Source organism: Acytostelium subglobosum (genome assembly GCF_000787575.1).
Source record: "Acytostelium subglobosum LB1 DNA, scaffold: scaffold11, whole genome shotgun sequence".
Taxonomy (NCBI): Eukaryota; Evosea; class Eumycetozoa; order Acytosteliales; family Acytosteliaceae; genus Acytostelium; species Acytostelium subglobosum.
The window spans coordinates 450,212-473,179 of NW_012236522.1; the positions used below are offsets into that span (position 1 = coordinate 450,212).

General features: G+C 43.9%; 11 protein-coding genes across 11 annotated transcripts; 3 read left to right on the top strand and 8 right to left on the bottom strand.

The window, feature by feature from the left end:
• Positions 1 to 13: 13 nt before the first annotated feature.
• Positions 14 to 1,813, bottom strand: SAMD00019534_060530 (hypothetical protein; the record flags this gene model as incomplete). Its single annotated transcript, XM_012898651.1, has 2 exons — positions 14 to 490; positions 560 to 1,813. 2 exons carry the CDS (start codon positions 1,811 to 1,813, stop codon positions 14 to 16), a joined length of 1,731 nt encoding a protein of 576 aa, XP_012754105.1.
• SAMD00019534_060540 (hypothetical protein) lies at positions 1,810 to 3,117 on the bottom strand (the record flags this gene model as incomplete). The annotated part of the gene is made up of 2 exons (XM_012898652.1): positions 1,810 to 2,940; positions 3,028 to 3,117. 2 exons carry the CDS (start codon positions 3,115 to 3,117, stop codon positions 1,810 to 1,812), a joined length of 1,221 nt encoding a protein of 406 aa, XP_012754106.1.
• An 861-nt stretch (positions 3,118 to 3,978) lies between these two features.
• SAMD00019534_060550 (hypothetical protein) lies at positions 3,979 to 5,558 on the bottom strand (the record flags this gene model as incomplete). Its single annotated transcript, XM_012898653.1, has 6 exons — positions 3,979 to 4,245; positions 4,318 to 4,615; positions 4,693 to 4,804; positions 4,883 to 4,963; positions 5,051 to 5,179; positions 5,246 to 5,558. Coding segments are annotated over 6 exons (1,200 nt in total), but the record flags the coding sequence as incomplete, so codon positions are not given.
• A 648-nt stretch (positions 5,559 to 6,206) lies between these two features.
• Positions 6,207 to 7,556, top strand: SAMD00019534_060560 (hypothetical protein; the record flags this gene model as incomplete). The annotated part of the gene is made up of 4 exons (XM_012898654.1): positions 6,207 to 6,531; positions 6,626 to 6,804; positions 6,885 to 7,201; positions 7,304 to 7,556. Coding segments are annotated over 4 exons (1,074 nt in total), but the record flags the coding sequence as incomplete, so codon positions are not given.
• A 1,326-nt stretch (positions 7,557 to 8,882) lies between these two features.
• Positions 8,883 to 10,543, top strand: SAMD00019534_060570 (hypothetical protein; the record flags this gene model as incomplete). The annotated part of the gene is made up of 3 exons (XM_012898655.1): positions 8,883 to 9,335; positions 9,409 to 9,742; positions 9,819 to 10,543. Coding segments are annotated over 3 exons (1,512 nt in total), but the record flags the coding sequence as incomplete, so codon positions are not given.
• A 103-nt stretch (positions 10,544 to 10,646) lies between these two features.
• SAMD00019534_060580 (hypothetical protein) lies at positions 10,647 to 14,085 on the bottom strand (the record flags this gene model as incomplete). The annotated part of the gene is made up of 3 exons (XM_012898656.1): positions 10,647 to 11,600; positions 11,662 to 12,442; positions 12,518 to 14,085. 3 exons carry the CDS (start codon positions 14,083 to 14,085, stop codon positions 10,647 to 10,649), a joined length of 3,303 nt encoding a protein of 1,100 aa, XP_012754110.1.
• Positions 14,086 to 14,435: 350 nt separating this feature from the next.
• Positions 14,436 to 15,845, top strand: SAMD00019534_060590 (hypothetical protein; the record flags this gene model as incomplete). Its single annotated transcript, XM_012898657.1, has 3 exons — positions 14,436 to 14,923; positions 14,954 to 15,253; positions 15,320 to 15,845. Coding segments are annotated over 3 exons (1,314 nt in total), but the record flags the coding sequence as incomplete, so codon positions are not given.
• Positions 15,846 to 15,891: 46 nt separating this feature from the next.
• SAMD00019534_060600 (hypothetical protein) lies at positions 15,892 to 16,290 on the bottom strand (the record flags this gene model as incomplete). Its single annotated transcript, XM_012898658.1, has 1 exon — positions 15,892 to 16,290. The coding sequence occupies one exon, from the start codon at positions 16,288 to 16,290 to the stop codon at positions 15,892 to 15,894; it is 399 nt and encodes a 132-aa protein (XP_012754112.1).
• Positions 16,291 to 16,401: 111 nt separating this feature from the next.
• SAMD00019534_060610 (hypothetical protein) lies at positions 16,402 to 17,245 on the bottom strand (the record flags this gene model as incomplete). Its single annotated transcript, XM_012898659.1, has 3 exons — positions 16,402 to 16,457; positions 16,526 to 16,921; positions 16,993 to 17,245. 3 exons carry the CDS (start codon positions 17,243 to 17,245, stop codon positions 16,402 to 16,404), a joined length of 705 nt encoding a protein of 234 aa, XP_012754113.1.
• Positions 17,246 to 17,466: 221 nt separating this feature from the next.
• On the bottom strand, positions 17,467 to 18,955 carry SAMD00019534_060620 (hypothetical protein; the record flags this gene model as incomplete). Its single annotated transcript, XM_012898660.1, has 3 exons — positions 17,467 to 17,519; positions 17,598 to 18,768; positions 18,824 to 18,955. Coding segments are annotated over 3 exons (1,356 nt in total), but the record flags the coding sequence as incomplete, so codon positions are not given.
• Positions 18,956 to 19,628: 673 nt separating this feature from the next.
• On the bottom strand, positions 19,629 to 22,248 carry SAMD00019534_060630 (hypothetical protein; the record flags this gene model as incomplete). The annotated part of the gene is made up of 2 exons (XM_012898661.1): positions 19,629 to 22,072; positions 22,137 to 22,248. The coding sequence occupies 2 exons, from the start codon at positions 22,246 to 22,248 to the stop codon at positions 19,629 to 19,631; spliced, it is 2,556 nt and encodes an 851-aa protein (XP_012754115.1).
• Positions 22,249 to 22,968: the final 720 nt, after the last annotated feature.

Sequence of the window (22,968 nt, forward strand, 5' to 3'; positions counted from 1 at the left end):
AGTATAGGCTTATTTATTTATTTGTTCTCAAGACAAGCTCAGAGAACGCCTTGGACATGGTTGGAATGAGGTTCGGATTGGGCTTGCTGGCCAGAGACTTCTGGGCAACCTTGTTGAGAAGACGCAGCAGTGAGCTGAGGATGGCCTTGTTCTCATCTGGCATCTTCTTGATGAATGTACGGACAGCCTCCATGGCTCTCTCGTTGTCCTCTATTGAATCAACGGCCAGCCACTCTTGAGTCAGCTGCTCAGAGAGGAATGGGTTGGCAGTGCGGAAAAAGTGCTTCAACAGCTCTGATGCCATGTAAACATCGACCTGGTCGCCACCCATCATGCTTCCATTGACCCTCAGTGAGTCAGAGTAGACCTTGCCTTCATTGCATGCAGCGTATGCGCTCTGAATCAGTTGCTCAGCTGTAAGGTCGCTGATTGTATCCAGATAACCTGATGTTTTGATCAACAGGGGCGAGGACTGGTTCTTGTCGGCCAACTAATGATTATGGAGATGATAGAGAGATAAGTATTATGTTGTTAGACAGATGTGTAGTGGGATACATACCGAGAAGAAGGCGTCAGTGTTCTTGATAAGGGACTCCATAACGAAAGCACCTGGTGCACCCTTTGGACGTGGATTAGATGGGGCTGCTGCTGCCGCAGGAGTTGGACTCTTTGTTTGGTTGGCTGGCGCACTACTTGGTGTGGTTGTAGATGTTGTTGATGTCGCTGGCTTTGTGGCAACAGTTGTTGAAGTGGCTGTTGATGTTGTTGTGGCTACTGATGGTGTTGTGTTCATTGGCTTTGCTTGTTGTTGTGGCTGTGTTTGTGGCTGTGAAGGTTGGACTTGTGTCTGAACTGCTGGCTTGCTTGGTGACAGGACTGGTGGTGTGCTTGATGACTTTGCTGCTGCCGATGTGATATGGTTGGTAGATGGTGGAGATGAGGACATTGGTGACGATTGGGCGCTAGAGTTGCTTCCCATTGAACCTCTGGAATCATTGCTCTTCTTGCTCAGGTCGCCACTGCTTCCGACCATAGTGGGTGGCTTGTTTCCAACGGTATTGGATGGAGACACCTTTGGACTGCCCCTGGAACCAGAGGATGAAGGTTGTTGCTGTTGTTGCTGCTGGTGGGGGTGTGGCGGAGTCTGTTGCTGCTGTGGACTCGAGCCTTCGTTGGAAGCCTGAGGTGGCATAACACCGCCGCTGCCTCTCATGTGGATGGCGTAGGACATCTCCATCTGTTGGTCGTGGAGGGCGTGATAGAGCATGTGCACCTGATGCTCCAAACCACGCACACGGGCAACGTCGACCATTCTCTCGTCGGTAATGAGGTCTACGCCACACTCGAGGATCTGAATGATGCCGCTGACATAGATTTCCGATGCAATGCGGGCGGCCTCTCTCCTAGCCAGCTCTCGGATCAGGTCCTGCTTGACCTGGTGGTGGTCGCGGATGCGGGCGCTGCACGTCTCAAAGACGGGGTGCAGCTTGAAGTAGTCGCTGAAGTATCCCTCCTTGACCTTGGAGTAGAGGCGCTCCAGCTCGATGTCCCACTTGGACAGGTCTCTCTCAATAGTGTTACAGTGTTCATACAGTGCGGTGACTTCGTTGCAGACGGACACGAAGCGGTCCCTGAGCTCGCGGACACTACGCTTCTCAATCTTGAGGAATGCCAGCGCGGCCTCGATCTGCTTCTTGGACTTCTCCAGGTCCATCACCTTCTTGGACTTCTCCTTCAGCTTGAACTTCTTCTTCTTGTTGGCGTCGTCGATATGTACATCAATGACCTGCGCCTGCTCGATCAGGCCGTTCATAAAGTTGACGATGGACTTGCTGATCTCTCGTCGCAGTCGGCCACGATCTGCGAGTTCTTGACCAGCTCGATGTTCACCTGCTTCTTGGTGATGCGCTTGTCCAGAATCTGGTGGATCTCGTTGGACAGCGTGTGCATCTTGGACGTGAGCAGCATGCGGTTCTTGAACTGTATCCTCTCGATCCTGTACTTGGCCGTGTTGAGCACGTCGACGATCTTTGAGTTGATGTCCTCGCTGATCACGCCACCCGGCGCCGAAGTGGTCTGTTGTAGTAGATTGTTGATAGATGTATTAATTGATGCTGATGAAGATGATGATTCGTGTTGTTGTCTTTGTCCTGATGATTGGGTGTCATGTGGTGAGGCAACAGTGGATGACCTAACTCGGCCACCTGTACCAGTGCCATTGCTCATTCTAGTGTTGTTGTTGGATGATGATGCTGGTGGCTGTTGTTGTTGTTGCTCGACGACTGCGTGTTGATGGGCGCTTGGTCTGATTGTGTTGTGAGCCGACTTGAGTATCTGGATCTTCTTCTTCTTGAGCTCAAGGTCACCCCTGACCTCGCACAGCTCATTGTCCATCTCTTGAATCAGCGAGGACTTGACCTTCATAACGTCCTTTGAACGCTTGTAGTCCTTCATGAGCATGACCAGCTTCTCCTTGTTGATGGTGATCGTTGGGACGTCCTCCTGGGCCGCTTTGTTTGTGAGCAGCTCGCTCAGCTCACTCTCGATCGCGTCACATTGCTTGATCTCTTCCTCGTTCACCGACTGATGTTGTGAGAGTCGCGACGAGGACATTGATGAGATGCTGACGTTGCTTCTTGAGTGTGGCATGCGGTAGTCGCCGCCGCCGCCGCCCGATGATGTTGTGGCGGCGTCCAGTAGGTCGTACTCGTCGTCGCCCGGTGGCATGTACATCTTGTCCGTGAGCAACTCACGAGACAATGGACCCATTACCGACTTCCTAAGTACATTCCTCAAGTCGGATATCTCGTCAATCAAGTTTCCACGCTTGACGTCATTCTTGTGTAGCGTATTAACTCTTATCGAGCCTCCAAAATCCCATCCATTTGCATCATCCTTATTAAAGTCCTCAACAGTACTGGCTTCCTTTAAGTTAACCTTCTACACATTATTATTATTCCGGGACATGTTAGTTATTTGATTGATTGGCAGTTTGTTTAATTGAATGAGTGAGTGCAGGATACACACCTTTCCATCTGGTGATAATACCTGCTGTTGTGGCTGCTGCTGTTGTTGAGTCTGCTGTCCTCCTGATGTTGTAGGAGAAGTTGAAGACATATTATCTGATGTGAGTTGATAATATTATTTATATTTATATGTATATATATATATTATATATATTTAAGTAATTCCGATGAATCTAAGATCTTCGTTTGCTGTTTGCACTTCTCGCTCACTCGCTACCTTGCTTGCTTTCACACTCCTCCTGCTTTTTAAGATATATCTATTATTTGTGATTGAATGAATGAATGATTGATGATTGATAATTGATATGATATTATATAATACTATGAGTAATATGATTGGTTGAATGATGAATGAATATGAAGATGTACTTGTACTTGTGTTTGGAAGTGTGAAAGTGTTTACTTGTACCTGCAATGAACACAAACAAACGGACACACTATCTATCAAATTGATCACACAAAGACAGACACACACTTAACACTAATAACAAACAAAATAGATAAAGATATTTGTGTAGATAAATCAAATAAATCCGAATGATTCAATCATTCACACACTCAATCACTCCGGTGAATGGTAGACACACGCGATTGGATTGTATTGTTTTGTTTGTTCCTGTCTATCAGACATAGTTGTACATAACACACTCACGAACAATCAAAAAAAAAAAACAAAACAAAAAAGATCTTGGTCGATGATGATGTCTCCCGCCTTGTGGTCGGGTGTTGGACCCTACCAAGTTTGATAGTGGCTCACCCTCCACTATTCGAAAAACAACCTCCGATTTGTCAATCAAATAATGGGCCTTTTGTGAGATACCACACACTCACAAGTAGGGCGCATCCCCCTGTTTTGTTTAGTTTGTTTCATGACGAGTAAAGTGATGGATCACCTGGTCTTGGTATTGGCATTGGCGCAGGGTGCCGACAGACCTTAAGGTTGGTCTTAGTTGTGAAGGCCAGTGACATTGAATGGACTGCCAAGTTGGAGTTCTTGACCCACTGGCATGGCGGAGAAGTATCGCTCCACCTGTTCATCGGTGACCTCTTCCAATGTTGCTGGATTCCACTTTGGCTTTTGATCCTTATCCACAACAACTGCTCTAACACCTTCAAAGAAGTCTGGCGACTCCAAACAACGTATAGCAATCCTATACTCCATCGTAAACACCTCCTCCAATGTCTTGTTCACTCCTTCCTTGACTTGTCTAAATGCAATCTATATGTTTGAATGAGTAAGTGAGTATGATTGATTGGAATAATTCCAGTTATATTGATGATTGAATGTTACCTTGACACTTGTTGGAGACTTGAGACGAATGAGCTTGATGAGATCTGCTCCCCATTTGGTGTTGGAGGCCTTTAGAGAGTCCAGGATCTCATTTACATTGTTGTATTTGTTGGCAAAACATTGTTGAATGAGTGGCCAATCGTTATATAGTTTGGATGGCTCAGTTGGCACTGAGGCATACTCATTAATGATCGATTCGATTCTATTAAAGTCCTGACAATTGACTGATGATATCAACTTATTCTCCAACTCTACAAGTTTGGATGAATGTACATAATGTGTAGCAATGCCAAACTTACTGTATAACATGAATGAATGGTCAGTTAGTTAGTACTTTGTTCAATGATGTATCAAAGGTGGTCCACCATCACTTACAGACAATCAGCACCGGATATCGACTTTCCAGTGAGACCCAAATAGTTTCCAAGTGAGTCTGGCAATCTGGCCAAGAAGTATGATCCACCAACATCTGGGAACAATCCAATGGCTATATGTATATATTTGATTGATTGATTGATTGATTAGACTTTGATCAAATGATTGAGTGCGCCCAAGAATAACTTACAAACTTCTGGCATCGCCCAGATTGTCCTCTCAGTGACTATCCTGAAGGTTGAGTGTATCGATACTCCCAATCCACCGCCCACTATAATGTACATGATGATGACGATTGTTAGCTTAGTGTGCCCATGTTGTAGTCAATCAATGCATTGACATGTTGTTGTCAACATACTTGCAATGCCATCCCAAATGACGATCCTTGGCTTGCTCAAAGTGGCAGCAGTATAGTCCATGTTATATTCATGTGTGAAGAAGTACTTGGGGAATGAGTATCCAAGCTTGCGAGTCTGTGATGTGAGCTCTGTATGATATCAGAGATGTTAGAATGTGGTCCAGAGTTGTCGAACATGGTCAGCGCGTATCGTACCTTTGATATCTCCACCTGCACAATATGCCTTGTTTCCACTGCCCTTGAGGATTAGGAGGTGGGCATTGGTATTCTTGGCAAAGTTGAGCAAGAGTTTGTTGAGACCAACAAAGATGTCTGTGTTTAGTACATTCAATTGTTTCTTTCTGTTTAGTGTGATCACTGTTGTCGATCCCTCGTGTGATTGCAACAATATTGGTTCATTATCATCAGAGTTTGACGTCGTTGACATGTTTACTGGAATACCACTAGTTGTTGTTGACTTTGAATTGAATGAATTAACAATATGTTCACCAATTATATCTATTCTCTTGATTGATTTCTCCATGGTATCTTATCTTGTTATTGTAATAATACAATGAAGTATGTGTTTATGTGTGAATATGTGTATTTGTTTAGTTGTAGAGAATGACACATGATGAGTAACCTTCACTACATTTGAAGTCTGTCATTCAGTCAGTCAGTAAGTCAGTCGGGTGAACAGTATCTTTGAATTGAATCAATAGTTTATTACACGATTCATTACCAAAAATGGAACAATTCAGATCTTTCTTTTGTATTTTTTCTAAAGTACATATAATACACACAAGTAATTCATTTGTTTATTTATACATATATGTATAATCTATGTTTGTTTGCATATGCAATTGTTTTAGATGGTCTTCAAAAGTCAAGGGATATATTAAACTTATAAAGTATTTGCAAATACACAGTGTTATTTGTTGTTGCTAATACGACTTTGTGGTTTATTTTTAAAAGTGCTGTAGCATGGTGATGACGGTTGAGTACTGTTTTGAATTGAATTGGTGTTGTTGGGGGTAGTTGGAAGACGTGGCTCGTCTTGTGTTTCATTCATCTTCCCAAAATATATTTATTTCATTTATTATTATCTACCTTACTCCTAACCTGACCAGTCCTGTCTTGTCAATCCCATTGAATTATTCATTCACTTTTTTTTTTTATGTACACTAAACAAAGAAGAATGACTTCATCAATTATAATTACAAAACAACAACAACATACTCATGAGCAACATCATCATCGTCAGCTGACAAAGGGTGTCACAGCAACAACAGCAGCAGAGCAACAAGATAAACATTCAAATGTTGAACATCATCATAATAATAATGAACAAACAGAGATGAAGGAGCATCAATTGTCGGCGGACAACTTTAAAGAGCATCCATCTTCAACATCATCAACATCTAAATCATCATCATCATATAACTTTACATTATATCCAATATCAGAGAATACAAAGGGTGCATTAGCAGTTGTACTATATGGTATGTCATTCATTTCATTTATTCATTCATTCTTTCATTCATTCCGATGAATCATCTTACTAATTCATTCAATCAATCAATCAAACATTATTAGGTTCTGTCAGTCTATGTCAAACAATATTTAACAAGAAGGTTATGACTACTTATAACTTTGAAGCATCTAATCTATTGTTATTCTGTCAGATGGTTGTGTCATTGGTCATTCTACACTTCCTCAAATACATGAGGGTTCTAAACATTCAAACATCCATTGACTTTAATATTATCAAAAAGGTAAGTTTAAGTCGGATCACGTACATGAAAGTCACTCAATCAACTCATTCACTCAATCAATCAATCAAACAATCAATTAGTTGGCACCATTATCATTCTGTTATATTATTAATGTATTACTTGGATTGGATTCATTGAAAGCATTGAATATACCAATGTATAGCGCGTTAAAGAGGTTGGTGGCAGTGATCATTTTGGTGATGGAGTACTTCATTTTGAAAAAGATCTCTCCAACTAGAGTTATATTGTCCGTCTGTGTAATGGTACTTGGTGCAATAGTGGCCGGTGTAACAGATCTATCATTCAACGCATTTGGCTACACGCTGGTGCTGACCAGTTGCTTCTTCCAGGCCACCTACTTGGTGTTTGTGAAGAAGACTGCGCGCGACATGTCCACCTACGACATGTTGTACTACAACTCATTGTTGTCGTTGCCTTTTGTCACGGTGCTGATGGTGGCCTTCCAGGACGTGCCCTACTTTATGCAGTTTGAGCATCGCAACGACCCCGCCTTCCTCTGGTACTTCACATTGTCCATCTTTATTGGATTCCTGTTGAACTTTTGCATATTCTTTTGCACCAGTGTCAACTCAGCACTGACCACCTCGGTCACTGGACAGATCAAGAACATTGCCTCAACAATCATTGGTGCCATGGTCTTCAAGGACATTATCATACATCCCATCAACATATTGGGACTGTTCATCAACATGGTTGGTAGCATATGGTACTCTGCCCTCAAGCTATCAGGTTAATTCATGCACATTGAATGGATTGAAGACTGCAGCGAATATAATAGCAAATCAACAGACAATGAAACTAAACAATGGCAAGGCATAATCAACTCGATCTCAAAGGATGACTTAAGCGACTCACCCTCCCCAATCGGATTTGGAAACATCACCGACCAAGTGTTGTGTAGTACAATACTTCAAATCACAATCAAACCATAAAAGCCTTATCGAGATAAGCGTGTGTGGAGCTTGGATGCTTACACCACACGGTCACTTTAACAACAGCAATCAATCTATATCGGTACTGATGGCACCGACCTACATTGCATGACATGGCATGAAATGGCAATATCATTGATCGTTTGGGTTTTAATTATTGTTGTCGATATTACTTTGTAACGAATTATATTGGCTTGGATTGGCAACGGCAACAACAACATCATCCAACTTTAATTAATTAATGTGTCCTCTTTCATTCATTGGATACACTAATTCTTGCCAGAGGCCATTGAACTGATGAACTGAGAGATGTCTATATTGCCGCAACATCATCGTAGACTGCATTGTCACATGTACCGGTAAATCAATTCAATCGATTGTCGATTACAACATCATTAACCTATTATCCCGAACGATGTAACATAACCATTGATTGGTCTAGCGGGTATGTTATTCCATTGTTACCTCATGTCTCTCTTTGGTTGATGTGTATGTGTGTGTGTGGGGGGTATGTCCATCACACTCACTCTTTGATTACATGATTTATCGTGCTGATCATTACAACTGTGATGAGATTTACATTACCATTCACCACAACCAACACACTAACACACATAGACAGACAGACACTCGCCCTGGCTGATTGAAGAGCTAAGTGTGATGTCAGGTGTGTTTGTATGTATCGAGACATCATCAACCACACTAGTATGCCAAGTCGACAAGACATGATGATCATCATCATTGGACGACAAAAAGGGAGGATGAAGAGGACGACAAGAGTATGCAAGAGTGGTAAGTGGTAAGTGGTTTCCGCATATCGCAACCTGACATAATGAATGGGGCGTCGAGTTGTAATTGAATACCTCTTAGAGAATGAAGGGGAGCTGTCTGTTATAAAACCATGTGATGGTCACATTTCCACCTCCTTCATTCATTCATTCATTCATTCATTCATTCAATCAATCATTCATTCAATCTTTTCCAACCTTCCATTCATTCATTCTTTTCTTTCATAGTCAATTGGTTATCCAATATCCAGCCAGATAAAGTATGTACCCTGCCTTATTCCCCAATCAATCCCACCATTCATTCAATCATACTAACTTACTACAATCCCAAGCACCTGCAAAAATGATGACACCAGACCAAGCCCATACTTCGCTTCCTCAATCACCTCAACTCAAGTCATTCTCCCAACGATCGGCAGATTCACCGGTGGAGGATGCCTTCTTGGAGAGACTGGAGAAGGTGGCCAACACTGCTCCCAACCCCTCGGTCAGAAGGGAGTTCCTTGAGAAGGAGATACCGGCAATGACCAGGTTGTTCTCAAGGTTCCTCAAGAACAGGAAGAAGACAATTGATTGGGAGAAGATCAAGCCACCTCCTGCAGAGATGGTTGTCAGCTACAAGGAGTTGCCTCCATGTGGTCACCAACGTCGTTCGGAATTGGCTGGAAAACTGGCTGTTCTCAAGCTCAATGGAGGTCTTGGCACTACCATGGGTTGCACTGGACCCAAGTCTGTAATCGAAGTTAGAGGAGAAAAGACTTTCCTTGATCTCTCTGTCCAGCAAATCAAGGTAAGTCACCAATCAATCAATCAATCTAACTTCAGTAAATCAATGAACTAACCAACACCAATTAATCAAACAGGAAATGAATGAGTTCTATGATATTAGAGTACCATTGGTATTGATGAACTCATTCAACACTCATTCAGAGACTGGAAAGATTATCCAAAAGTATAAACACTCTGATGTTTCAATTCATTCATTCAATCAGAGCCGTTTCCCAAGGGTGCTCAAGGATTCATTGATGCCAGTGCCCGACAAGATGTTTGGAAATGATGCCGAGTGGTATCCACCTGGACACGGTGACGTCTTCTTTGCCCTCCACAACTCTGGACTCCTCGAGACCCTCATCAGTCAAGGCAAGGAGTATCTCTTCATCTCCAATGTTGACAATCTTGGTGCTGTAGTTGATTTTAGTAAGTTGAATATTCATTCTGGAAACGATATTTGAATGATCAAATGATACTAACAATCAATCAATCACATTGTTAGACATTTTGAGTATGATGGAAGAGAGGAACTGTGAATATGTGATGGAGGTCACCAACAAGACACGCGCAGATGTAAAGGGTGGCACGTTGATTGAGTATGAGGGCAAGGCCAAGTTGTTGGAGATTGCTCAATGTCCTTCGGATAAGGTTGAGGAGTTCAAGTCAATCAAGAAGTTTAAGATCTTCAATACCAACAACATCTGGGTCAACCTTAAGGCCGTCGACCGTGTAATCAAGCAGAGCCTACTCGACGACATGGATATCATTGTCAATCCAAAGTCCGTTGATGGCAAGAATATCCTTCAGTTGGAGATTGCTGCTGGTGCCGCCATTGAATTCTTCAACAATGCTCGTGGAGTCAATGTTCCTCGCTCCAGATTCCTGCCAGTCAAGTCCACTTCGGACCTCTTCATCGTGCAGTCCAATCTGTATGAGTTGGAGAAGGGCATGCTTGTGATGAACAAGAATCGTCCATTCACCACGATCCCACTGGTCAAGCTTGGTGATATGTTCAAAAAGGTATCCGACTACCAGTCCCGAATCAAGGGTGTGCCAGACATTTTGGAACTTGATCAGCTGACAGTGTCGGGCGACGTGACCTTTGGAGCCGATATGGTACTCCGAGGCAATGTCATCGTCGTTGCCAACCATGGATCAAGGATTGACTTGCCCGAGGGTTCAGTCTTTGAGAATAAGGTCATCTCTGGTAACCTGCGCATCCTCGAGCAGTGACACTCATGTTGTAACAAAGCATCAATCAATAATAAACAACCAAAACTCTGATTTCTTAATGTAATGGATGGTACTACTTCTACAACTACTTTATTGTTTACATAAAGGGATGAGACGGTCGACCATTGTGAACGTTGAAGAATGAACTGGCGTTGCCATTGTCTAACAGTGGTGATCTTGGAGTTGAGTGGGGATTGAGTGAAGGTGATGTGATGGTGTGTCCAATTGGCAGCGACATGCCACCAGTGCCAAGAAACGATGAGGATGATGGCAATGAGTTGAGTGCGAATGAGTTACTGAGTGCACTATTGTCCAAATAGTAATTGCTTCCACCACCTGACAGCAATGGATCCCAAGTGTTGTTGTTGATGTTGTTGTTAAAGTTGTTCATGTTGTTGTTGATGTTTGAACCATTGAAGCCCAAAATGTTGTTGTTGATATTGCTACCAGAGTTGTTCATGTATTGGTTGACATTCATTGGAGGTTGTTGATGAAGTTGATGGGATAGGAATGGTGTTGAGATGTTGAAAGGGTTGCTGTTGTTTGGTCTGTGTATGGTTTGTCCGATTGAGGCTAGAGGCGCTAGTGATGGTGTTGTTGTGGTGATGGTTGTCGTTGTTGTGATGGTCTGGTGGTTCATTCCAAGGGGATAGGGATGTAAAGAGGCAGACTGACCACTCTGCTCCATACCAACTGCGCTCGGTTTGATAAAGTCGTGTTGGTGCTTATGCTGCTGTTGCTGGTGGTCAAGCCCACGACCACGGTGAAGTGGCGCGTTGGATAGGGCGTGACTGGGATGACCGGTTGATAGAAAGTCAATGTTGGCAGCGGCACCAATTGGTTTGAAAAAGTATGCCGCCGCTGATGCTGTTGCATTTCCATGTTGTTGTAGCGTCTGCTTGTTGTTGATATTGTTGTTGTTATGTTCGCTATTTCCAATAGATGTTGGAATGTGAATGTTATGCAGTATTGAGTCAATGTCATCATCATTACTTTCTGTCAATGATGATCTGAACTCTGCTGGGACTGGGTCATAAGATAAAGTGTCATCCTGTTGTTGTAACATATGTAGGTTAGTTAGATGGCCAATGAATGAGGTGAGGTACACATACTTGTGAGTCATTGCTAAAGTTAAGCATTCGATGTGAAAGACCAAGATTTGGGTATGTGATTGAATGAGCTGGTTGAGTGGTTTGTGGACTTGACGGACAGTTGGTGGTGAGTTTCTGCATCTTTGGAACAAAGTCGGGCGAGTTGGGACTCATTGGGGATTGTCTGTACTTGGAGGGCGTCAACAAGGTGTTGGGATCTGATGTGTTGAGGTTGTTGACTTGGATGGTTGGTGGTTGTGTGATCGATATGGAAGCTGAGGATGCAGGGGTTGACGATGATGCCGCCAATGGAGTGGCGGTGGATTGATTGGATACAGGCGCACAGTCTGGCAACACTTGAACCTTGGTCTGCTTTGGTTTGTTATGCTCCAAGGCCTTCTTATTCCTCTCCATTCGCTGTTGCTGTCTCTTTAGCTCCTTCTCGCGCATCAGCTGTTCTTGCTTCTTTTGCTTTTCTGACTTCTCCTGGGACTGTGATGCCTTCAATTGATGAGCCCGCTCCTCCTCCTTACGTCTGGCCTCTTCCTCCTTCAACCTCTGTCTCTCACGCTGCTTCTCTGCCTGTTTCTCCTGTTCCTCCCTCTTCTTCAACAACAGCTCCTCCTCTTTCTGTTTCAGCTTTCTCTCCTTCTCCTCGCGCAGCAATCTCTGTTGTTCCCTCTGTTTCTCTGCCTTCTCCTTCTTTGACTTTGCCTTTTGCTCCTTCAACATTCTCTCCCTCTTCATCTTCTGTTCCTCCTCCTCAAGCAGACTTCTCTGTCTCTCCAATACCTGCTTCTCCCTATGTTTGATTGATTGATTGATTGGGTCAGCTGATGTTGGGGTGGGACCATCCCATCTCATGAGTTGGACTTACTTGTAGGCGGCCAATATACGTTGTTCAAACATCTTTGAAGCAAAGACATGGAACATCTTTCGGCCTTCCTCCATCTGCCTTTCTTCATCGTCGTCTTCATCATCTTCATCGTCATCATCGTATTCATCATCATCATCATAGTCATCGTCGTCATCATCATCTTCTTCATCACCATCATCCTCGTGCACCAGGTACTCTTCGTCGCCAATGTCATCATCTTCATCCTCGTCATCGTCCTCATCCTCGTCATCATCGTCCTCGGCATATACATCAGTGTCACCGCCGACGTACTCCTCGAACTGCTCCTGCTGCTGCTCCAACTGATGCAGTAGCATGTGCTGTTGTTGCAGCTGCTGCATCTGACGCTGACTCAGTTGAATGATGCTGTTGCTTAGCTCGCGACTCTTGGCCTCGTCCATGCTGGGCTCATCCTGCGAGATTAGTTGGTCGGCGGGGTCGACCAGTGACTGCTCGTTGAACTCCTCGCGTCGCACGCGCTGCTCGGCCAGCCTCTCCATCAGCTCGACAAAGTGCTTGCCCTCGCGCTTCAAGTAGTCCTCCTCCGCCTGATAGATTGACCTCTCGGCCAGAGTTGTCGGGTTCGTCCTCGTTGAGTTGACCATGCCTTTGCTTGTTTGAATGTTGTTGCGATATGGTCTGGATGCATCATTAACAGACATTGGTGGTGCGTACATTTGTCGCTGTTGTTGTTGTTGCTGCTGTTGTTGATGTAGTAGTTGTTGTTGTTGCTGTTGGTACTGCTGCTGTTGTTGTTGCTGCTGTTGATGATGATGCTGATGATGATGGTGGTGATGATGGTGATGATGACCACCAACATCAACCATGCCAGACGCTCTATCATTCATCCTTTCATAGTATGAGTCATAGAGCAGCTCTAGCTCCTCTTCGATTACGGCACGCCTCTTGCCACACACGCCACATGTGCACGTGTGCTTCTGTTGGTCCTTCATCTTCCTCAGCAAGGTCTCCTTCTCAAGACGCACCAGCTCTCTTCTCTCCTCCTCGCTCAAAGAGATCCAAAACTCACTGAGCTTCTGTCTGTCAATGTCCTGATCTAGTGGGTCGATCTGCTGCATATGTTGTTGAGAGTTCACGTAGCTTGCCATCAAGTCAATGTCGCTGATGTTTGGTTTGCCTGATCCGCCACCACCCATCCTATTATTGTTGTTGATGTCATAGTCAAGACCTCTATTACTTGAAGTATTTGTATTCTTCTTATTCTTCTTATTCTTCTTCTTATTCTTCTTCTTTGATTGTTGTTGTTGAGAATGTTGAGATTGTTGAGATTGTTGAGAATGTTGTGAATGTTCATCGTCGATATCAACGTCATCATGATCATCATCCTCATCAATATCAGATGCAGAACCATCTACTACTAATGATGAATAGGCAGCAATTTGTTGCCATGTTGGTTGTTGACCTGGTTGACCTTGTTCTTTAACAGATGATTGATCATTATGTTGTTGATGTTGCTGTGTCTGTTGTTGTTGATGTTGTTGAACAACATTGACACTACTATCTTTTGTCACTCCTCTCTTCTTTGGCATTTTACTATTACTTCACTTATTGTGTTATGTATATAAGTATGAGTATGAGTATCTATGTATGTATCTATCTCTATCTTTATCTCTTTGCTTGGATGTGTTGTTTGATAACTTTGAAGAATTGTTTGAAACTCTTCAGTTTTGCAACTTTTTGAAAAAAATGTGATTTTGATGAATGAATGAAAGTTCATTCGATTCGACTTTGTTGACGACATTGTTAGTCAATCGATCAATCAATCAAACAACATAGACATACAATGAATAGAGTTGGTAGCACTGTATTCAAAAGATACTATCAGTGGCCTAGTACAATAAAACAGATTAGGTCACAAGCCTTGCCAACTGCAACAACTCCTCCATCAGCTGACAACAACACATCCACAACAACAGTGATCAATGGTTGGGTCAAATCAATAAGAGCTCAAAAGTCCATTGGATTCATGGAGTTGACTGATGGCTCATCGGTACAGGGTCTTCAGGTGATTGGTACTCCGGATCTGTTCAAGAATGTTCAGCATGGTTCATGTGTGAAGGTGTCCGGTCAGCTTGTTCAGAGTCCTGGAAAGAATCAACAGGTGGAGCTGCAGCTCAAGTCGCCAGTGGAGGTCGTCGGTCCATGTCCAGAGGACTACCCTCTCCAGCCAAAGCATCATTCATTCGACTTTCTGAGAGAGATTGCACATCTTAGGTCGAGGTCCAACACACTGGGCGCGCTCATCCGTGTCAGGAGTCAGGCATCGTCCATCATTCATCAATACTTCCAAGAGCGTCACTTCAATCTTGTCCACACTCCACTCATTACAGCCAGTGATTGTGAGGGTGGTGGAGAGCAGTTCTCAGTGTCAGTCGATCATAAGCAGGCATCAACAAAGGATCAAACAACCCAACAACAACAACATCACTTCTTTGGCGAGCCTGCATTCTTGACGGTATCGGGTCAGTTGGAGGCAGAGATATTCGCGTCATCACATGGAAGAGTGTACACATTTGGTCCAACATTCAGAGCGGAGAAGTCCAACACAACTAGACATCTCTCTGAATTCTGGATGATTGAGCCAGAGATGGCCTTCATCAAACTTCAAGACAACCTCGACATTGCCGAAGACTTTATCAAGTTCACCATCAAGAACATCATGGAGAGATGTCCAGACGAAGTGGAGTTCTTCAACAAGTATGTATGAGTGACGAGTGATAGATAGATTGATTGATTGATGGATGCTAACATGTGCACACTCAGACGCGTTGACACTGGACTCATGGAAAGACTGAAGAAGACATTGGATAATGAGTTCATTAGACTGCCTTATACAGAGGCTGTGAAGATATTGCAAGGAGAGAAGTATGGAAGTGCGATAAAGTGGGGCGATGACCTGCAGAGAGAGGATGAGAAGAACTTGGTCGAACATTATAATGGTACACCAGTGTTTGTGATCGATTGGCCAAAACAGATCAAACCATTCTACACCAGGGAGAATGACGATCAGATCACTGTATCAAACATGGACCTGTTGGTACCGGGTGTAGGGGAGTTGATCGGTGGCAGTATAAGAGAGGAGAGGTACGATCGCATTGTACAAAGAATACGCGATATGAACATGGACGAGGAGTCGTATCGGTGGTACTTGGAGCTTAGAAAGTATGGATCAGCGCCACACGGTGGATTCGGTCTTGGATTTGAACGTTTGTTACAATACGTCACAGGTTTGCAGAATATCAGAGATGTAATACCAATACCAAGACATCAGAACTATTGTAAGTTCTAATCAATCAATCAATACATTCAATCATCCAATACATTCATTCAATCAATCAAATGAATGAGTCCAACATCAAATCATTACTGATGTTGCTGATGTTGCTGATGTTGCTGATATTGCTGATGTTGCTGATGTTGCTGAGGTTGTTGATATTGTTTCCAATACTTGTGTTGTTGCTGCCAATTGTTCCTATATTGCTACCTATGTCGTCTCCACTGCCAAGGACAGCACCGCTACCACTACTGTTTCTGCTGCTGTTGTGGTTGCTACTCTGGTCCAGCAGTGACTTGAGGAGACTAAACTCATCCATTGTGAAAGGGAACATGTCCTGCTTCTGCAACTGGTCAAAGTGATAGGTATTCTCCATCCTTTGAACATAATAGTTCATCTCGGATATAATCATCCCATACTTGGCCTTGGTATACACTTGTGGAAACTTCTCATGTATCATCCACAATGTTATCAAGGATATTCCCATCTGTTGCAATGATGGTACCTCTTCAACAACAACAACAACATCAATACAGTTAGTATCGATCATGATTTCCAACCTCAGTCAACACTACCTACCCTTAATCCACTTGAGGAGAACTGGAAGAATGATCTCCATTGACTCTTCTACACGCCTCAATGTGATTAGTAAAGTGGCTTAACTGATTGATCAAATGACACAGTCTTAATCATACCTTTGAGTTGGACAAATAGACTATAATCAAGGTCAGATAACAATTGTTGGAGTTCCTCGGAGACAGGTCCATATCTCTTGTAAAGGTCAATAACTTCTTGATTGAAGTTGTTGTCCTGACCACTATCTCTTGATGATGGATTGGCCTTCTCGTAGAATACAATGTTGGTGCTCTTCGTATCGTTCTTTCTCCTTTTGTCTGCTAGTTGCTTGGTCTCCTGACTTCTAGATGTTGATACACCTGATGAAGAACTACTCTCATTACTATCTTGTCTCATTATATTATTCAATACATTGAATGACTTGATAATCTTCTTCATATTCTCATGATGCTTCATATTCCAACGATACGTTTGCTCCTGGAATTGAAACAACCTCTTCAATTGTAGATTGATGTCTAAAGTAACAACATAGATGTTAGATTTATGAAGTCCTAACAATCACTCATTCATTCATTCAATCCCTTACTCTCAATATCCAATTGTAACTCATGTAGTTGCTTTGGCGTAACCTCTACCAATGAAACATCCTTTGTGATGGACAATGTCTTTGATGTTGGGACAGCCGCTCCTGGAACCACTGCAGCGCCACCTACCTTGTGTGGAACAGTTGGATAAGGTAGTACTGGTGGGACGACTTGTGGCGCCTGTCCCTTGTTGTTCATCTTTCCATCTGCCTTGCCTCCAACTCCAATATTTGGATCTAAGTTCTTCTTGTTCATCGTTGTACTAAGACTAGACGATTGTATGTATATATTTACAAGATGGTAGTATGATTGAGTTTACTTGTTGTATGTTATGCTACTACTACATAATGTAGTCGCGACATGTACATGAGTGCATGTATGTATGAGTTAATGAGTGAGTGAGGGAGGGAGTGTGACAGAATGAATGATGTCCAAGATAGGTAGTGTTGTCTATATATGTATCTCTTTACCACTTATGGACTTGTTGTGGGAGGAGATACTAAATAGGAGTCGGCTACAAATGAGAATCCTGCATGAATATCAGAAAGTTAGTTCATTCATTCATTCATACTTATAATGATAAAGAGATAATAGGAAATATACATACCTTCAAAGTCCTTCTGAGGTATGTCTTGCACCTCATACTCGCCAGAGATTGTAAGTGTTGGCACTTCTTCAGTAAAGGTTGGGTCGATTTGAGTAGTGTCTAGCTTGTCCTTCACTCGAGGTATGTAGGGTGGCGCCACCTTCTTGTGATAGAGTGATTCCCAATCGATTGACTTGAAGAATGGATGACGTTTGATCTTGGTTGGATTGCATAGACGCTTGGATGGGTCCCTCTCCAGTAGCTCATCAATCAATGATCGTGCATCGGATGACATGGCACTGGGGAACACCAGACGTTCGTGCAGTATCTTGTTATACATCTCCTTAGTGTTCTCACTAAAGAAAGGAGGCATACCAGTGAGCATCTCAAACATAAGTGATCCATATGCCCACCAATCCACTGGCTTGCCATAACTCTTGCTGAGGACTACCTCTGGTGCCAAGTACTCTGGTGTGCCACAGAATGTCTTGGTCTTGTCCTTGGATGTGATGAAGCCTTCCTTGCATAGACCAAAGTCAGTCATACAGATGTGGCCATCCTTGGTCACCAGCAAGTTCTCTGGCTTCAGGTCTCTGTAGATGACGCCAGACAGATGAAGATGCTCCAGAGCTAGTAGGATCTCCGCACAATAGAATCTTACACGTTCCTCACCAAATCTCTTCTCTTTCCTTAGATGGTAGAACAACTCGCCTCCATTGATGTAGTCCAGTATCAGATATAGCTTGTCCTCTGTCTGGAATGAATAGTGCAAGTTGACAAGGAATGGATGGCTGATCTTCTGAAGTACCACTCTCTCTGAGATAGTATGTATGACTTCATCATTCTCGACGATCTGATTCTTGGACAACACCTTCATGGCATAGATGTCGTTGGTGTCCTTCTTGCGCACCTGTAACACTTTGCCAAAGCTACCTTTGCCCACCAGTTTGAGTAGTTCAAAGTCGTCGACAGTCAACTTGGCAGGCTTCTTTATGGTGTCTGCATTGATTATCAAGTCCCTTTCTCTAGTCAATACCTCTATCCACCTATTCCTCGATTCATCATTATCTGCCATAACAAGTATTGTCCTTCCTGCTGTATGTATCTCAAACACATGCTTCTTCTTCTTCTCTGATATCCTAATGAATCCAACAGTCTTTAAAGGTATTGTTCCTTTTGGCTCAGATGTATCCTGGATAATTATATAATTAATGATTGATCAATATATTGATTTAAGATATACCTACACTCTTGGATTTATAATAGGATAACTCTCCTTTCCTAAGTATGAACCATCTCTTGCTCCAACTTTTAAATGATCCACCTTGTTTGGTCAAGTAACCTTCAATCTTTATTGGTGCCAATAGCTGTGATGACATGGTAAAGTATATATTATTATTATTATTATTATTATTATCTCTAGTCTAAATATATATTACAATTGATCAATGCTTCCACTTTGTTCCACCTACTTCCACATAATTATTATTTTTACGATCAAGTGTAGTTTAACAGGTAACCCATCGAACAAACCAATCAAACCAATGATCATAGGGGTGTTGATCGATTGATCAGAACCCCTTATATTACCAGGGGCTTTCTTCCTCTGCAACACTAGTTCGCTGTTTCCTCGCCATGATGGTCCTAGTAGGATAAAAATATAGTGTGTTGTGTGTCAGAGAGCATCATTGATGAGTCTGAGCAAAAGGCACACGTCCACACCCACCTCCACAAGCCCCACAACCCATGATTGTGAATCGACACACTCTGAAGGTTCTACAGCGGCTCGGGTTGTGATAACCCATGTGATCCAACTGTTCATTGTGTACCATTAGAAAGAAGGAAGTAGTAATTATGATCAATTGTAAATGTTTATTATTAATGTTTGTTGATACATGTTGTGTGATGATGGTGGTGGTTGATTGATTGGTTGATTGAATGGATGGATGGACGGATGGATGGACACATTCCATACACAGACTGAAAGACAGACGGGTGGAGAAGACTTCTGAGGCCTTCAAGAGGTGGCAAGATAATGACAAGTCAGGATACTTAATATCTTCTGTTGTCACATGTCTCAACTTCGCAAGGCTCGATGTTCCAGATTTGCTCGGCGTACTCCCTCATGGCACGATCACTGCTGAAGTGGTAGGTCTTGGCAGTGTTGATGATGGACTTCTTGAGCCACTCGTCCTGGCGTCTCCATAGGGCATCCACCTCTTCTTGGGCATCCAGGTACATTGGGAAGTCCTGGATGGTCAGGTAGTGATCGGTGTTGAGCAACGAGTCCAAGATGGGCTGGAAGATCTCTGGCGAGCCAAATGTGCCCAGCTCAATGTTCAAGAACACCTCTTGGAGACGAGCGTCAACGACCACCTGCTTGTTTCTCATCTTGTCGCGAGCCTTGTCAATCTCGTGTGTTCTGAGACCAAAGATGAACATATTGTCCTGGCCGACCTCCTCGGCAATCTCGACGTTGGCACCGTCCAGTGTACCGATGATGAGCGAACCGTTCATGGTGAACTTCATGTTGCTGGTACCCGATGCTTCGGTACCTGCAGTTGAGATCTGTTGGTTGATGTCAGAGGCTGGCACGACAACCTGAGCCATCGACACATTGTAGTTGGCAATAAACACCACCTTGAGAGTGTCCTCAATGTCCTTGTCATTGTTGATGACCTCGGCCACCGATGTGATGAGCTTGATGTGTCTCTTGGCCATGAAGTAACCTGGGGCGGCCTTACCAGCAAAGATGACCACTCTGGGAACGACATTCTGACGCTCATCTGCAGACATCTTCTTGATGGTGAGGTATCTGTAGATGACTCCGAGTATGTTCAAGAGTTGTCTCTTGTACTCGTGGATTCTCTTGATATGAACGTCAAACATGGCGTTGGAGTTGACTTTGACTCCACAGGTCTTGTGGATAAAGTCAGCAAGACGCTCCTTGTTGAATTGCTTGACCATCTTCCACTCCTCAATGAGCTCGGGGTTGTTGATGTGCTTCTCAATGCCCTGGATGAGTGTTAGGTCAATGACCCATTGGTCGGTCTTGAGCCACTTGGTCAAGATTCCGCTAAGACCTGGGTTGGCCTGCTGGATCCAGCGACGGGGTGTGACACCGTTGGTCTTGTTCTGGAACTTGCCTGGGAAGAGGGCGTGGAAGTCTGGGAACACCTTGTTCTTCACAAGGTCCGAGTGAAGAGCAGCCACACCATTGACACAGTGAGAGCCAACAATGGCCAAGTGAGCCATTCTGACCTTCTTCTCCTCACCCTCCTGAATGATCGAGAGCGATCTCATCTTGTCCATGTTGCCTGGCCACTTCTGGGTGACTGTGAGCAGGAAGCGATGGTTGATTCCATAGATGAGCTGCATGTGTCTTGGCAACAGGTCCTCAATCAACTGCACGGGCCACATCTCAAGGGCCTCGGGCAGGATTGTGTGGTTGGTGTAGGCAAAGGTCTTGTTGACAATGGTCCAGGCCTCATCCCATTGGAGTCCCTCCTCATCCAGCAGCTTTCTGAACAGCTCAACGACACCGATAGTGGGATGGGTGTCATTCAGCTGGATGGCCACCTTGGACGAGAAGTCCTTCCATCCAGTGTGAGTCTTCTTGTAACGACGGATGACGTCGCAGAGTGTGGCAGCCACGAAGAAGTACTGCTGCTTCAATCTCAACTCCTTGCCACTGTAGGTGTTGTCGTTGGGATACAAGACAGAGGTGATGTTCTCCGATCTCTGCTTGGCCTCCACAGCACTGAGGTAGTTTCCACCATTGAAGGCATCCAGGTCGAACTCTTTGTGTGGCTTGGAGCTCCAGAGACGGATGTTGTTTGTGTTGATGGTGCTGTAGCCTGGCACTGGGGTATCATAGGCGATAGCTTGGACAAGCTCACCTCCCTCCCAGTCGTGGCGCACTCCGTCCGGTGTCTTTCTCTCGACAACATGTCCGTAGAATCTGACAGTGTACTGGACATCGAGACGCTCAATCTCCCATGGGTTACCGGCGACCAGCCAGTAGTCTGGCACCTCAGTCTGGTAGCCATCGTAGATGCCTTGCTCAAACATTCCATAGTTGTAACGCAGTCCATAGCCCCATGCTGGATACTTGAGTGTTGCCAACGAGTCCATGAAACATGCGGCCAGACGACCGAGACCACCGTTACCAAGGGCAGCGTCCTTCTCCTCCTCGTAGAGGTCCTCAATCTGGAAACCAAACTCCAACAGAGCACTGTGGTACTCATCCTTGAGACCCATGTTGTAGATGGCGTTCTGGAGTGATCTGCCCATCAAGAACTCCAGCGACAGGTAGTACACTCTCTTTGGATCCTTCTCAGTGTAGTACTGCTGGGTCTCATTCCATCTCTCGATCAAACGATCTCTGACACTGTAGGCCGAGCCCTGGTAGGCAGAGAACGAGTCAAAGTTGTACTTGGTTCTGGCCAATGTGTATTCAACATGGTCCAAGATACCCTTTTGAATTGAGTCCTCGTCTGATTGATTGGAATATGTGTTAGATTGGTGATTCCTGGTCCAAGCGGGTCATTGGAAACATACCATTTTGGAGGAAGTCTGTCTTCAAAGCAAACAACTTGCTTCCTTTCTTCTTTTCAGTAGGCGGGACAACTCCAGTTGTTGTCCTCGCAGTCTGTTTCATTGGAATGGACATCATTCTTTAAAGCTAAGTTGATTGAGTTGATTGAGGGTTAGTTAGACAATGGATTGATGAGTGGCTGAGTGTGTGGATGGATTGATGGATGGATATTGATGGACATAAGTCATACCTGTGATTGGATACAAGCAGTAACTATCAGAATAAAGTCAAACAACAACAGATAATTAGTTATTATTATTGTAGTGAATGAATAATAATATACTGATGTTTGGATGGTTGATTGGCTTATAATGATTGCTTATGATGGATGCATCCTGTCCTGACTGATCAGTCCTGTCCACACTCATATAATCAACCATGATTATAATCAATCATCAAGGAAGGGATGGATGACTGATGATGTGGTGATGACTGATCAATGCCCACACACAAACTCAATCACACTCTTCCTTCCTTCCTCCTGATCAGGACAGGATACTACTACTACAGCAAGCAGTCAACACCATCTGCCATCCAAGCCAAGACAAAAGCCAAATCAATCAATCAGACATGACAAGCGCGCATCGCATCTGGTAACAAATGTGTGAGTAGTAGTGGTTGTGTTTGGCAAGCTACGCCGATTGTTGTATCTAAACTGGCTGGGGTGGATGACCTGATTGACGGGAAGACAGAGAGCTCATGAGTGTAGATGAGCGAGTGGAACTCTACACGCACATGTCAAAAAGCATCATCAGTCACTGATTGATTGGTTGATTGGTGGTATGCATTGCAATG